This window comes from Notechis scutatus, chromosome 2, assembly GCF_049901735.1.
Source record: "Notechis scutatus isolate UNSWTSFEM ecotype Mainland chromosome 2, rNotScu1.2, whole genome shotgun sequence".
In the NCBI taxonomy this organism is placed as follows: domain Eukaryota; kingdom Metazoa; phylum Chordata; class Lepidosauria; order Squamata; family Elapidae; genus Notechis; species Notechis scutatus.
Window position 1 is genome coordinate 50,760,605 of NC_142010.1, and position 16,325 is coordinate 50,776,929.

At 40.5% G+C, this 16,325-nt stretch overlaps 1 protein-coding gene across 1 annotated transcript in view; it reads left to right on the forward strand.

Moving 5' to 3' along the window:
- Window positions 1-1,604: 1,604 nt before the first annotated feature.
- Window positions 1,605-16,325, forward strand: part of PODXL2 (podocalyxin like 2) — a 48,725-nt gene continuing 34,004 nt past the window's right edge. The window contains exon 1 of the mRNA XM_087954691.1: window positions 1,605-1,684. Coding sequence (XP_087810817.1) covers window positions 1,639-1,684 — 46 coding nt within the window. The 5' untranslated portion in view covers window positions 1,605-1,638. The remainder of the gene's footprint in view (window positions 1,685-16,325) is intronic.

The window sequence follows — 16,325 nt, forward strand, 5'->3', positions numbered from 1 at the left end:
GGCTTCGTGCCAGTGCAATCTTACACGGGAAAAGACCCGAACACACCTAGACCTACATACATACATACATACATACATACATACATACATACATACATTCTTAAGTTTTTGCGGGTACTTACATGTATGGTATTCAGCTTTGTTCAGGTATTTTCCCATGTCATTATAGTTGTGCTTTTAAAGCACAACTATAATGACATGGGAAAATACCTGAACAAAGCTGAATACTATAGATAGATAGATAGATAGATAGATAGATAGATAGATAGATAGATAGATAGATAGATAGATAGATAGATAGATATAGATATAGATATATATAGATATAGATATATATATAGATATAGATATTATGATGTTTACTATGTGGATGCCTTAATTTTGGAGCTTTTTGTTCAATCGCCTTTTTTCAGGACTTGGCAGCAAAGAACAAGCCAATTGTAATTGTGATCTGAATGCATCAATGCAATTTCAGCTTCCCACCCTCCCCGCAATACACAATATTGCATTCTTAAGAAAATTAGATTATGCTAAACTTCTTGAAATGCGTTCAGAGTAAAACCCCTTGCTGTGTCTGCAGTGACACTGGGAGAGTTTTGCATTTAGGCAAATATTCAGAAGAGTTTCCCCAGCTGCGGATGAAAGAACGGCATACTTCAGAGAATCCCCTGAATGGAAAACGAGTCCTACACCCGGCCAGACAAAGTAGCGCTTTTACAACCATCACTCGATCTCGGCCTTCATGGGTTCCGCTCAGGCAAAGCCCAAATTTCCCGTCTGGCTTCGTCGTCCCCGTTAAGTTGCCCAACGAATAATTAGACGGAATCCGCGGCACCATCTCCCTCTAGGACCCGGGTGAAAACTGAAGCCGGGAAGGGGCAGAATGCAGCCCACTGCGCAATGCACACGATTTCATACTTCAGCATCTTGGAAACCTGGGAGACCCACAGCAGCGGCCACACCGATCCAAGAGGGGGCGTGGAGAGGCAAGGCGTTTGAGTCGCTTGCAGGAGCCGAGCCGAGCCGCTGCAGCTGGCCGCGCAGAGCCCTTCTTCCCTTCCTTCATCCTTCTTGATTTCTCCGCTTCTCGCATCTCTTTTTAAATCCGGGAAAGTAAAAGAAAAAGAGAGAGAGAGAGAGAGAGAGAGAGAGATGCGCGCGATGGCTTCGCCAGGGGTTTGACCGGCCAGCAAAGCCAGCAGCCTGTATATTATATGCACATTTGCTATGTGGATGCTGCATTTACTGGCTGGCCTTGGACCACAGCCGTTCGTGTATTGATCGGGCAAACGTAAAAGCCCTCCGATTTTATTTTTTTTTGGGGTTTTTTTGTTTTTTCTTCACCCACGCCCACACCCTCCCGCCTGAAGCTCCCCTAGAGGGAGGGAGGGAGGACCTAGAGAGGTTTGCAGGCAAAGTTGCGAGTCATCAGGGAGGGGGGGTCGCGGGGGCGATGCCGTGTGAGCCCGAGCTGCTGCAGCGGCAGGAGAGAGCGGGCTCTTCAGGAACGAGAAGGGGCCGAGCCCCGTGGGCAGCTGCTGCAGCAAAAGCTACGTCCGACTGAAGGAGGAGGAGGAGAGGAGGAGGAGGAGGAGGAGGAAGGGAGCAAGGCGGCGGCGGCGGCGGAGTGGAAGCATCATGAATCCTGTGAGGCGTCGGGCGCTGCGGCTGCTTCTGGCCTGGGGTGAGCCTTTCTTCATTTCCCGGGGGTTTCCTTCCTAAAAAACAAAACAAAAAAAAACGGGGCGTGGGGTGTTTGCAGCCTCGATCCGGGAGGTGGTGGAGGAGGAGGAGGAGAAGGAGAGCTCGGAGCCCAACGCGTCCTGGACAAAGAGGCAGGCAGCGCGGAGCTGGGAACGGGGCTCCGGGCTGCCTGCTTGCTTGCCGCCGCCTATAGAGTCAAGGTGGGAGGGTTCTCCAGCCGCCCCCTGCGGGAGTTGGGCCGGTTTTAGCTGCTGCTGCTGCTACTGCCGCCGCCGGCGCCGCCGCCGCTCTTTGCTCGCTCGCCGCTCCTTTAAGGCGCAAACAAGAGGGGCCGATCTGTTCGCCTGTGGTGGGAGCCCGAATGGGGTCCTGAGGCTTTCTTGTCAGGAGGGAGGTGGGAGGAAGAAGAACCCACCAGGAGGAAGCACGTCTTCCTTTTGGCCGGGCAAAAAAGGCATTTCTTTCCCTGGAGGTGGTTTCACCTCAGGATTGTAAGAAGTTACTTTCCTCCTGGCTGCCTCAGTTAGACGCTGCTGTTCTCCCCCCCCCTCCAAAAAATCCCCCCTCCTCTTTATTCTATTCAGGAGGCATAAAATCGTAAAACAAGCCAACCACATTGTACCCTGACATGTTTTATGCCCAATATGATTGGATTAGGGTTCAGTGTCTCAACCAAATCCAGAAAGCTGACCTTCCTGAATAAATCATTGGAAAAGCAATGCCGTGGGAACACAACGATGACACAGACTTTAAAAGCTTCTTTCAATACATTATGCTAAGTTGTGGCTTGTTTCACCATAGTGGCTAGGTTTGCACAACATGCTAAGATGGAAAGCAGGGTTTCTAAATTACATATAGGTTCACACAGAGCATTGGGCAAAAGTTTCAGTAAAAGTGACATCCACGTCGATTTTTATGGCATTGATGCCAATAAATAGGAAAGATGTAACTGAATAAGTAGAAGTAACAGAATAGTTTAGATAACCAAGTGTGCATCCTGGGCTTAAAATTAGCCAGATTTGAATAAACTCTGAACTGTTAAGAATAAGATCTAAGCAGGAGAACCTGGGGTGAAAGGAGCTGAAGATGGGGGTGTTCTTAAAAGATATATTAAAAGCACACTTACAAATACTTAATTTCAGTGAGGGGAAAATGGAGGCAACACAAGCCAGTGGGGCTACCAAAAAGCTTTGTGAAAATTGAAAAATGAAAAGAGGAGAGGTCAGAAAAGAAGAGAACAGGGGTAAGTAGGTTGAAACTGTAGAGCTGGCATCAAGAAAGATGCTCAGAATGAGCTGAGAAATGCAAAGAAAAGTAAAAATGATTTTAAAAAAAGACTTCTTCGGTTTCATTCATGTATCCTAGATAGCTGGTAGAAGAGGAGAAAGAGGGAAAAGCAGATGGAGCAGACTACAAATTGGTGAAACATCAACATCTGGGAAGAATCTAAAACAGATCGTAAAAAGATCTGTCTGTAACACTTTGAATATTTTGCAATTGTTACCAAAACTCTATAGATTTATCAAAAACAAATACTGACAGGGTAGCTTCGTCTAATCTCTTGGTCAAATAACTTAACAGATTGTAGGTATGCCTGTTGGTGTATTTCAACTGCTTGAAACATTCCATGATATATAAATTGATAAACTAATTAAATGTGGGGTGGGTGGCATAGCAATTAAATGAATATTAAATGGATACACACACACACACACACACACACACACACACAAGTCAGTATTGACTCCTCGTGACTGCTTGAACAAGTTCCTGCAATTTTCAGAAATGGTTTTGCCATTGCAGATATCAGTGTCTCCTCATCAAACTGATACAAAGTAAGATCACAATGAATTGTCCTGGGTCTTCAGCTTCATGTTTATTATTGATTTAGATGAAAGGTGACTAGAAAATTTGTCCAATGGGCAGATGGCACAAAACTAGTTGGATTAGCTATTATCCTAGAAGATTAAGGTAAAACTCAGTGGGATTTAACAGAGACAAGTGAGAAGTTCTTTACTGAGAAACAAAGATCAAATACACAAATATTGGCTACCTAAGTACTGTAGTAGTGATATTTCTGAAAAAGTTAATTGCAAAGAGAACACGGTAGGAGCTAGCAATATGATTTGGCTGCAAACAGCAAAATGCAATTTTAGACTGCAACAACAAAAGTATTGATTTCTAGTAATGGGAAGTAAGTGTTCCACTTGATTCTAGCTTGATCACACTTCATATCTAGTAGTGTATCCACTTTTGGACACCATACTTCAAGGAGTCAGAGAAATTGGAACATGTTCAATGAAAGGCAGCGTAGCTCACTGGGAGATCACGTCTTATTTTGAAGGAGCTGGGTGCATTTAGGCTTGTAAAAAGATTGTAAAAGATTGACTAAAGGGATATGATAGTATTCTTCAAATATATGAATGGACGTCACATGGGGGGGGGAATCAAAGTATGTTGACCTCTAGAATAAAAGACTCCTAATAATGGATTTCAGATAATGCCAAATTCCAGCTGAATGTTTGGGAGGGAACGTTTGGGTTTTAAAAAAAGTTTTTAACAATTTGCTAGTGGAACTAATTTCCCAGATAAATGGTAAACTCTGTTTCATAATATATGTCCAGATGTCTATCCAGTATACCTTAATTTGCATGCATAAGCAAAACATTCTGGTCATGGAAGAGCTGGTTTGAGGTGGTCTATATTTGGATCAGAATCCTCATGCTGTGGGCACAGACCTGAAATAAGTGCCTTTGGTCTGAGCATGGACCCAAAACACGTGTATTCCAGAAAGACATTTTCAGGATAGTGAAAAACAGGAAAAAGTCAAGGTCAGTGGCAATTATGCTGGTTAAGCAGACACAGAGAAAGGAAGACACTGAGAATGATCAGGGGAAGGATTTGTAAGCTCCTCTGTGTGCCATTGAACTCAAGTATGCATATCCAATTGAGCAGCCTGTTCCAATGACTTCCCTGGCCTATCTCCTTTTAGCCACCTTTGCTGCCCTTCTTTGTTTGGGATTCAAAACAAGATACATTTCTTATGGCATGCATGCCTGTTACTTTGATTGCTGCTTGGAGCAGCAGGTTGGCCCAGTGGCCTTTTTCAAGTCTATGATGCTAGGAATCTTATCTGATATGAGAGCACATAATGCTTGTAAATTAGCATGCTATGCCACCTTATCTAATTGTGGTTTATTTATTCTTAAATGAACTACTGTTTATGATCACATTATTACTTGTGTCTGTAAGGTTAAAAAAAAGCCCTTGCTTGAGACATCTCAACAGTCCAGTTTAAGCTGTAATAGAAGAGAGTATCTGTAGCCTAGGATTGAATTGAGGAGGGCTTGGTGCTCTCTGATCTTGGTCATTTGCTAACAGTCGGTTGTTTCATTACCCAACTAGGTAAAATCATCAATGCTAATGAGTCTGGATTTTCTCTCTGTTAATATACAATAGCTTGTTCTGCCTGTAGTGTTGGAAGTCCACTTTTCTTTTTGGTAGTTCCTTGATTTGGGTATTATTTTCTGCTTGACTGTCTGGTGTTAATCCCTGCTTATCTGGGTGTTGGTTGCTGGACCAAGCTCAATCCAAATCCTACACCAAGCTAAATTCAAAAACACCAGGGAATTCCTGGAAGCTTGGCTGATGAATCAGCCAAAAATAGACACACAGAGATAAATCACATTTACATATCATTAAAAAAAAAAAAACAGAACAGAACATATCCTCTCCCCCAATCAAAAACCAGATAAGCAGGGAGTAATACCAGAAAAATAATCAAACAGAAAATTATATCCTAATCAAGAAACTACCAAGGAGAAATCCACATCCACACCAACACTGACAGGGCAAACTATTGTATATAAACTCTACACTCACACTAGAACTGATGATGTTACCTAGTTGGGTAATGAAACATCTGCAAGCAAACAACCAAACCTACAGAGCACCACGGTTTAAGCTTTATTGTTCGGTGGGAAAAGAAAATCATAATCACTGTATTTGTTTTAAATATTTGTTTCTTATGGTGGAAAAGTTGAAATTTTGCCTGTCTTGTGTTATTCTTCTTGCATGGAATGAAACCTCTGTCTATCAAAAATACTTGTTGAAACATTTGTCAACTTTCAGCAGTTTGAAATGTAAGGTTATTCTATATTTTATTTATTTATTTGATTTGCCAATTGTTTACAAGATAATAAGTATAAGTGTATACATAGTTGTGAATACATGAAATGGGTACATATAAGAAAAATAAAAGAATAAGAGAAACAATAGGACAGGGACGGTAGGCACGATATGCTATCTGGGAAAACAGTGTGCTATAGGTAGGTTCTCGCTTAACAACAACTGGGACTGGCAAATCTCTTGCTTAATGATACAGCTGATAAGCAAAGCATGACAAATTTAAGACATCCCTTCTGCTGCAGGCATTAAGTGAGTCACTTGCAGTGGCTAAGCGAGACATCATGTGACCATGATCTGCAATTTTATTTCCAGCTTTTCCATTGAAGGTTTGTCAAAAGGCTGTTGTGAAGCCTCCAAACATCAATCACGTTAATCACGTGACTGTGTGAATTGAGTCATAAAGTTACTTTTTCAGCACTGTTATCACTTCAGATGCTAAATAGGGCAGTTGTCAAGCAAATTTTATCTACATATATTACAAAGTGCAGTAAATTACAGCAAAATGGAAAATCATAACAGTGTGCAGCCATATCATACAATGTTGGAACACCCAAAATTGTATTGGTACATACATGAACCTATGTCTCAATTTGAGTATTAATGTAGTCAAATTGGTCTCCAGTGTTACTTGCCTGTCAAGACTGTTTAATGTTTATGTATTTCAATTTATATTCATTTTGTTTGCTGGAATATACTAATTTACCTTAGAAACAATGAAAGAAAATATTTGAGGTAGTACACTTTCCCATACCATGGTTGAACTGGAATTGCTGCTCTATGTCTGTCTAGGAGATTGGGTAATTTTGTACCACTGAGAAAAATTTAACTTCTGATTTCTTTTCCATTTCAAGATATCTTGATCTTTTATAACACCTTTCCAAGAAAAAAACAACAGTGCAAGTGACCTTTCTTTTTAACAAAAATGTCTGAGCCTCAATTTATAATCTTAATGAGTTATGCACAATTTTAATTTTAAACATTTTTAAACAGTTCCTTTAACAAATTTATGAATGATATACTTGGAAAGATGCAAATTGGCCATTCTGGTGATCATATGACTTAAACTTTATCTACAATATAGGCTCCATCTTAATTTCCTATGTTTCTGAAGAGGCAAATCTGTAGAGAAATAAGTATACAGGTTGGAAATTAGCTCTAAAATACTCCCCTTTAATGTTAAACTTTAGGGACTCAGCCCTCGGTAGATGTCATAGTCTAACTTGGAAACTTCTCCAAGTCCCAGATATTTGGAAGTTCTTAGACAAAGTATTCTGTACTAAAACATAGATTCTGATTTATTATTGCTGTATTATCAATATCTCTTTTTAAAAAATTGTTGTTAGTCGCGAAGTCGTGTCTGACCCATCGTGACCCCATGGACAATGTTCCTCCAGACCTTCCTGTCCTCTACCAGCTTCTGGAGTCCTTTTAAGCTCACACCTACTGCTTCAGTGACTCCATCCAGCCACCTCATTCTCTTCCGTCCCCTTCTTCTATTGCCCTCAATCTGTCTCAGCATTAGGCTCTTCTCCAGTGAGTCCTTCCTTCTCATTAGGTGGCCAAAGTATTTGAGTTTTATCTTCACGATCTGGCCTTCCAAAGAGCAATCAGGGTTGATCTCCTCCAGGACTGACCAGTTTGATCACCTTGCAGTCCAAGGTACTCACAGGAGTCTTCTCCAGCACCATAGTTCAAAGGCCTCAATTCTTTGGCCCTCAGCCTTCCTTATGGTCCAACTTTCCCAGCCATACATTGCAACTGGGAAAACCATAGCCTTGACTATACACACTTTTGTTGGCAGGTTGATGTGTCTGCTTTTTAGTATGCTGTTTAGATTTTTAAAAAATAGTGAGACAGAAAGTATGAATTAGACCCATAGATTGCAAGGACTGATATTCAGCCCTGCAGGCAACAGTTCTATGAGACTCCTTTTGTTTGAACATAGAATCATAGGGCCACAAGGACGTTGGAGGTCTTCTAGTCCAGTCCCCTGCTCAAGGCAGAAGACCTTATACCGTCCTGGTTAAATGGCTATCCAATCTATTTTTGATGGGTGATGGAGCACCCACAAATGTCTGGAGGCAAGCTATTCCATTGATTAATTGTTATCAGAAAATTTCTCCTTACTCCTAAGTAGGATCTCTCTTTAACTAGCTTCTACCCATTACTTGTTGTCCTGCCCTCTAATGCTTTGGAGAATAAATTGATGTCCTCTTCTTTGTAATGGCCCCTCAAGTATTTGGAAGACAGTTATCATGTCTCCCACTCATCCTTCTCTTCGATGGGCTAGACCAGGGGTCGCCAACCTTTTGGACCTCAGGGACCACCAGACTCATAATTTTAGATCCCAGGGACCACTAACTGGTTCTGTGGGTGTGGCCTAATTTGTGGGTGTGGCTTGGTGGTCATGTGACTGGCTGGGCATGACTTGTATGTAAATATTATAAATATTTATATAAATATTGAATTTTTTATAAAAACAGAGCAACTTTTACACAAAATCAGGCAAAGCAGGCAGGCAGATTGAGTTGCTCACAGAATCACAGATTCATTCAGAAATCTATCTATCTGCCATTGGCTAGGTCAGTCTGTCACATAATATTTGCTTGCAAGCAAACTCACAAAGTTAACTCACAACACACCATGTATGTAAATATTGAATTTTTTTATTTAAAAAAAGAGCAACTTTTACCCCAAATCAGGCAAAGCAAGCAGATTGAGTTGCTCACAGAATCATTCAGTGATCTATCTATCTGCCATCGGCTAGCTCAGTCTCTCAAATTTGCTTGCCGTGAGTCTGCACTGAATTTGCTTGCAAGCAAACCTTCAGTCCTAAGGGAGGTTCGGCTGTGTTTAGCTAGAAAGCAAGAAATTCAACCATTTCCTGCTTCCTAGTTAATCTAAATCTCCTGGCACAGCAGAACAGATGACAGTCGGAAAAAGGAAAAATAGCAACTTAGCAGACAAGGAGTGCCGGGTAAGGAGTGAGTGGGCGGGGAGGTTCCCGCGGGCCATGTGGGCTGAGCAGCCCTGTGTTTCTGCACAGCCTGGATTAATTGCTTTGTGGGGTGCTCTGGGGTGAGATTTCTCTGCGGCCCATCAAAATTTTCTCATGGTCCACCAGTGGGCGCGCCCACTGGTTGGTGACCGCTGGGCTAGACCTATGTAGGTCCTTCCACTGTTCTCCACCATTTGAGGCTGATTCTTGTCATGATCATGGAAGAGTATATACTTTCCTAGGATGTCAGAGCAGATCAGTCCCAAATCTAATCCCTTTAACTGAGTTGGATGACAGGTCCTCTTATCCCTAGCCAGCATGGATAATTTCAAATACATCTAATACCTGAAATGTGTTTGAATATTTGTAGCTCGGGTTGGTAGTTAGGCTGTTGGTTTGAGCTCTGAGCTTGGCAATTTGGTTGCAAACGTTTCATCACCATTCAAGGAGACATCGTCAGAATGTTTTGAGTTATGCTCGTCTGTCAGAACACAGGTCTTTAAATACCTTTTTTATGAGATGCAAATTAGTCTGATCAGACCATGACTCAGAAATATCCAAACAAACAACAGACTAATTTGCATCTTATAAAAAGGTATTTAAAAACCTATGTTCAGACAGACGAGCACAACTCAAAATGCACTGGCGATGTCTCCTCGAATGGTGATAAAATGTTTGCAACTAAATTGCCAAGATTGGAGCTCAAACCAACCGCATATCTAATATCTGTTCCATACCATTTTGAGGAAGGCTCTTTCAGACTATAAAGTTAGTGTGATGGAACTGTAAGAAAAGGTTTTTGGACACACATTGAAGTCAATTCAAGGATCATAACCTTTTATATACAGTACTCTCTTAGTGGTTCCAGGTTTGTAAAGTACAGGTACCATTCTCAGTAAACTCTTGTAAAGATAAATTAGGACATGAAATGAAATGCACTTTCTAGGCTCAAACTACAGGGACTATGAAACGATCAACTATTTCTGGTGAAACTATTTTGCTGCATACTTTCTTTATACGGGAGTTTAAAGGCAGACTCTGAAAATGGCCTCTGGGAAGTTTCTAAGATGGCTTTATAGAAAAGAATTTCCATCATTCTTTACCTCTGATTGTTGGGTCTTAGGCTATTGCAGTGAGGCCTCTAATAAAGTTAAGTAGACCTTATAAAAATGAAGCGTTTTCATATACAGGAAGAAAAAAACAGAACAACTAAAAGCAGTTGATGTTGTGTTGTATAAATGAAATGTGGTCCTTTTCAAATTGCCTGCAAGCAACTGCAGCTGATGGCTATACCAATAAAAGGCAAAATTGATACTTTCTTTGAATGGCAGGACATGCTAAGAGGGCAGAAAAAGATGAGGAATTCACAAACAGTCCAGGTTATGATCAAATTCTTATACAAGTGCTTATATGTTTAAAGGAAGACTTCATAATATTTTTTTTAATAGGAAGGCACAAGTAGAAGTCTGAAATCTTCCACAGATGGCTTTCTATTTATAAAGTCTTCCTTAAACGCATCCCCTTCTGTTTATGTCTTGACTAGGTTCACAAAACAGGATAGGACAGGTTTACTGAGGACTGGTTTTATTAGCCATGGAATAAACTACAGTTGTCTGGCTTTATACAAATACATTACGCCAGAGAGGCAAATTACATTATATTTTAGCATGCTGTAATGTAAAAACCCAGGCTCAATCTTTGAACTGAAAATTAAAAATACAGTAGTTCCTTTATCCTGAATCATAAGGATGGCCAGCCCATTCCAGTTCTTATTTCTTCATTGGACCTGCCAGATGTGGGCACCAAACTCCAGACAACTGTTAGTACAGAGGGCTTCATATTTTTTTCAGAAAAGGAATCCCTGATCAAGACAAGAGTCAAAGCTCTGGTGATTTAAACAAAATGGCACTATCCAAGTGAACTTCCATAGTCTTTGAGAAAACATCAAGTTCTTGCAGAATAGTAATGTTCTATAACACACAGCCAGAAAAACCTTCTTTTAGATGACAATATAAGTACAAAAAAATCCACCACATCTCCATTGCCACCTATTGCCCTGCATTTTTCTAGCATAGATCTGCCACCTCTAGCTGATAATTGTGGTCATAGTCACTCCTCTCAAAAATGGCTGTTTCATTGTGACACTATCAAATAAAACTCTTAGAATTGTTTGCCCAAATTTCAATTTTGCAAAGATAGAAATTGTTTCCCTCGAAATACTGCTGTTAACATCTTCATTGGCTAGAACTAAAATTTATTTTGGACCTTTTAATTCCCATGGGTTCTCATTTGCAGAGTGACTCCTGGATTCCATAATTTTATGGCAGTGAGAAACAGCAGACACAATCTGAAGCTTGCTAAACTCTTGATCTAATTAATAACCAATGAAAGTTGTTGACAGTTAAAAGGCTTGAATTAATTTTCCTCCTGGGGTTATGGGTATCCATGAAGGGGTAACGAGGATCAAAATATAAAGCATACATGAAGACATATATTTGATGACATCACTGTGTATGCATCATTCTTTAGGGGTCTTCATTGTTTGCTGAAATCACTGCTGGATGTGAACTTTCTCTTGTAGAGGGCATAAAAAGGAACCTGCATTCTCACATTGTGTCATACCCTGATGTTTTTAGTTTTATAGTGTAGTGGCAAACTAAGCCCTTTGGCTACAACATGCCCTTTAAACTCAGCCCTTTGAGTGAATATTGAAGTCACTAAGAGCAGCGTGTGACGGAACATAGATCAAAATGCACATGTCTGAATAAGGAAAACTACTATAGGATTTATGGATCAATAGGGAACCTGAACGGCAACAAAAAACTTCATGATGTCCTGTAACTAAGGTCATGTAGTTTGCCAGCCCTTCAGAATGTTTTTTTGGACTTCTTGGTTTAGTCTGCAGCCCTGGGATTTTCTGGGATTAAACAAAATTGCTTAGCTCAGCCAGATGCTGCTGTCCAGCTGAGCTGTCAAGCTAGAAATTGCTACTTTAGAGCTCTTTCCAATATTGACTGGCAGCCAACCAGCAGGTGAGATGACCCAGAAAGTCTGTTTGCAATTTGAGATGCACTGGGACTAACACTGATCTCCAAGATTTCTTTTGTTAGGTGTCTGGTTGGCCTGTCTATTCTTCCGATTCAGTCTTCATTTCTTCTCCTCTGCTGCCAGAGGTCTTTCCTGGTGGCATTACAGCAGTGGCCTTTCAGAGTCATCTTGAGACAATTTTGGCGAGAGTTCTTGTGAAGTTCTTCTTACCTTTCTAAAGATCAAGGGTTGATTTTGGCATTGTCTCCCTCCTTGTTCTCATCCCCATTAGATTCCTAAGATTTCATAAATAAATAAATCCTACCTTTAAAGGAGGTGAGTTGCATATGTGCACACCTCATAGTTGAAAAAAAATTGGACACATCATAGCAACTTCCATCTATACAGGTGGACAGGGTTGGGTGACATTCCTCTAAACATCCTTCCTTTCTTTCCGCAGACAATTCTAACATATTTATAGCCTTGCAAGTTTTCTACAAGCCTCTGCGTGATTATCCCCTATGCTTCATCCTGAATCATTAACTAGCATTTGCTTCCCCTCTTGGCTACAAGCTCAGAAAATATTTGGGGCTCTTGGGAATGAGGGTGTGCTAATATCTCTGCAGGGAGTCTCTCTTTCCCTGCTTGGACTATATCAGAAGAATGCTGGCCTTTCACCTATGTTTTCTGCCGTCCTAATTAGAACTGATTGCTCTGCTGGGCTTCCCAATTCTGCATTCACAATGTTTTACCATTAAATAAGAGACAGTCAGCAAAAGGAAGAAGGTAGAGAAAGGGCTACAAGAGAAGTATCAGGTAGAGATACTTTGCAACAATCCTAGGGTAACAGACAGAGGAGTTCTGTGTGGCTCCCAACCTTTCTTTGTGTGTTCAACGAAAGTCACCACGGAGATTGCTTCGCTTTGCTTTAAATTCAGGGGGAGTCTGCCATAGATGCTACGATCGCTACTCTTTCACCCTGTTGCTTGCGAGTGTGCATGTCGCACCCCAAAGGAGCCCTGGCACTGTTACAAGAATGATATAAGCATATATTTATCCACCCTGTACAATTTCTCTGTCAAGACAAATAACTTACGATGCTTCTGCTTTGACTGCAGAAAGGAATGTAGCAAATTATGGAGTGGAAAGTTTGTGCTGAGTCACAGATTTGAGAGAGCGAAGTTGCAATGCGCTGTGAAAAATATAAACGGGGAAAAAAGACTGCCCAACGTATTCCAATATGTGTCCCCAAAATCCTCGTAATAAAAATGGTTTTTCTGTGGAATGTCATCTTAGCCTCTAGGGAAGATGGTGTTGTAAGCAGTTTTCACCCAACAAGACCTTCCCTTTTATTGCTCTGATGTTCTGTGTGTCTTCTTGTCAGCTCTAAAGCAGGGATTGAAATGAATCTCTTCCCGCCTCTGCTTTCTTTCCATACAAAAGAAAAGAGATAATAGCAGAGGAACAGGCAACAGTGGGTTGGCAAATCATTTGTTTTTAGCACTAATTCTGGGTCAGTTTTTCATCCATCTGGCAGTAAAAGAACAAGAACAGTTTTATCTGATCAGAATAACATTCTGTCTGTAGAGAATAGCTTGAGGTACTGTGGCTGGGCCATAGGTGTCCAGTAGAGTTATCACAGGGACCTCATCATGGGAGCGCTACTTTTGGCCAGGTTGTATGTTAGTTGCAGCATTTGTGTAATTGCATCATAGTGCATGTAACATTTGGATGTCATCCCAGTTTTCTGAAGATGCTAATGGATATTGCAAATCCTTTCTGATAGGTATCTTGAATGATAACATTGTACCACTGAGATATTGTCAGGGATTACTTCTAATCGGACTTGACAAACATCCTCCACAACGTTGCCTAATCCTTTCAAAGGCAATCCCAGTGTTGTAAGGCAATGGATCCCATACGTTGATTGCACGTTTTGTGAACATACTTTTCCTCCGTATGTAATGAGCTTTGTGCCACTGTGCCAGGTAGCTTCATCAAATCCAACGGAATCCAAATCCTCATGTTGTTTTGTTGCACATACCCTGGTTAGATTGATGCATTGCACAGCATCTTAATCTATGGTTTCTCAAATAAGCCAAGATTATTGGATTCACACATTGCACTAACCATAAATTACAGTTTGCAACCTATATTATATATTATATATATTATAAACAAACCATATTCAAGTTTGATGCAACATGTAAACCCTACCATTTTCTCTTTTCTAAACTGTTACATAACCAAATTGTCTAGTAACTATGGTTGAGTTCACACATGGCCATAACTGGAGGAACAAGTGGGGCAAGTGATATTTGAGCATTAGTATGTAAAAGTGGGATTTGTATCAGCTTTGTATCACCATTGCTTGCTGCCTAGTACCAGTCAACCATAATAAATGTTCTGTTCCCAGATTCTGGACAAGAGAAAGAGGAATCTGGTTATGGATGTTACCATAGAACTCAATTAGTCTTGCATTATGTAGTAAGAAACTAACGTAGTCTCTTCAATCTCAAAATTTGAGAGGAAAAAATACAGACAATTAAAGAAGGTCATAAAAAGATGTAGCTAGAGCACAGGCAAGATTCAACCCAAGTTCTATGATATCATTCTAATCCTTTAGTGATTTTGAGAACTTCATTTTCTGCAGTCTGATTGACCAAGTGTGTGTTATACCTGTAACAGTTTTCAAAAATTTTCTAAAATTTCCAGTTTTTGAGGAGGTCGTTTTGCCAGAAGTCCCAATTCATTGACCGGGATTTCTGCATTCTTCTATTCTCTGGGCCCCAGCTTAATGGAGGCAATGGTCTTAAAAGTTAAGAACTTGTTTTAGGATTAATAATGATAATAGCCAGTAATATGACTCTGCAAGTAACAGAGAATCTCCAATGCTTTCATCTTCTGATGCTTTCTTCAAAAAGAATTTATCCTGGGTAGCAATGATAAAGTAGTATTGTTTGGTTTTGTACATAGCATATTGTGTGACTGCATCCAGTTTAACTGATAAGTTGATTTCATTGGTTATGTGCCATCAAGTCATTTCTGACTGCTAGTGACCACATATATTTTCTCCATAACAATGTATTCTTAACTTGGTCTTTCAGGACTTCCTATGTGGTGTAATTGTCATCTCTATAACTGAGTCCATCCACTTTGCTGCTGACCATTCCTTCTCTTTCATTCCTCTTTTCCCAGAATTAGAGCTGATTAACCATTGTTTAAAAACCTTACACTTTCGTGTGATTTGTACACTCAGTTTTTGCCTGTCTTTTTCCTAACAGCTGTATATATGGAAAGGGAGACTTTTGCAGGTGGCTCCAGTAGTTCATCTTAATTTTCCCATGGCAAGCAAAGAATTATTAATAAATGGCCCTTTTTGATCCAGCTCCTTATTTTAAACAGTTTCAGCTAGGTGGGTACTTGGATATGCAAAGGGGAGGCTCTTAGTTTTAAGTTGGAGGGAAGAGAAATGGGCTACCATGGAAAGAAACCGTCTTACCCCAGAAGACTTATCCTGTCTTCTGGATAGGATGTTTCAATATCATGGAATGCCATAAAGGCTAGAAAAATGCAAAGAATTAAGCTGATTATAATCATTTACAGAAAACTCTGGGCCTTTGATCCATTTCATTTCCTTTCCTTTACTGGATTTTATTTTTTTAAAATTTCCAACTGAACAGAGGAAAAAAAATCAGACAAACTGATAAAAACCTAAAGACTCCTTCCCTTCATACCTTTTAAAGTGTGTTTTCAATTCCTTCCCCAATTTAGGGGACAACCAGATGATGTTGCTATTTTTAATCATCTTCATCATGCTTTATTTCCTTTTTTGATTCCTCCCCACCCCACCCCCGGGACATAGTTCCACGTAAACAGAAAAATGCAGGAGAGGAGTGTAATCCTTCAGAGGGAAGTGGAGGGAATCTTTTAGACTTCTTTATTCCCATAAAGCATACAGGTGGAGCAGAATTGACCAAGTGACCCTTGGTTTACTTCCCCAAACACAAATGTACTTATGAACACGTGTCTTGTACCAATATATTCATTTAACACTCGGATTGTGGGGTAATATTTTCTCTGCTCTTCTGTCTTTTCTACCAGTTTCCCTGTCTTGAAAGCATGGGAACAGGGATAGGACTGTCTTATTGCAGTGGATTTTATGCAGGATGCTTATGCCAGTACTGACATAAGTGTGCTGCGTCTGAACTAAAAGCAGACAACCAAGAGATCAGGGGCTTCGCATGGTCTTACTAACCTCTTTTGCCATTCCATCAGGCCACAAAGTACCTCCAGTAGTGATAGGAAGCTTACACAGGTAGCCTTCGACTTACAATTGAGCCCAACATATCTGCTGCTAAGCAAGACAGTTTTTAAGCGAGTTTTGTCCCATGTTACAACCTTTCTT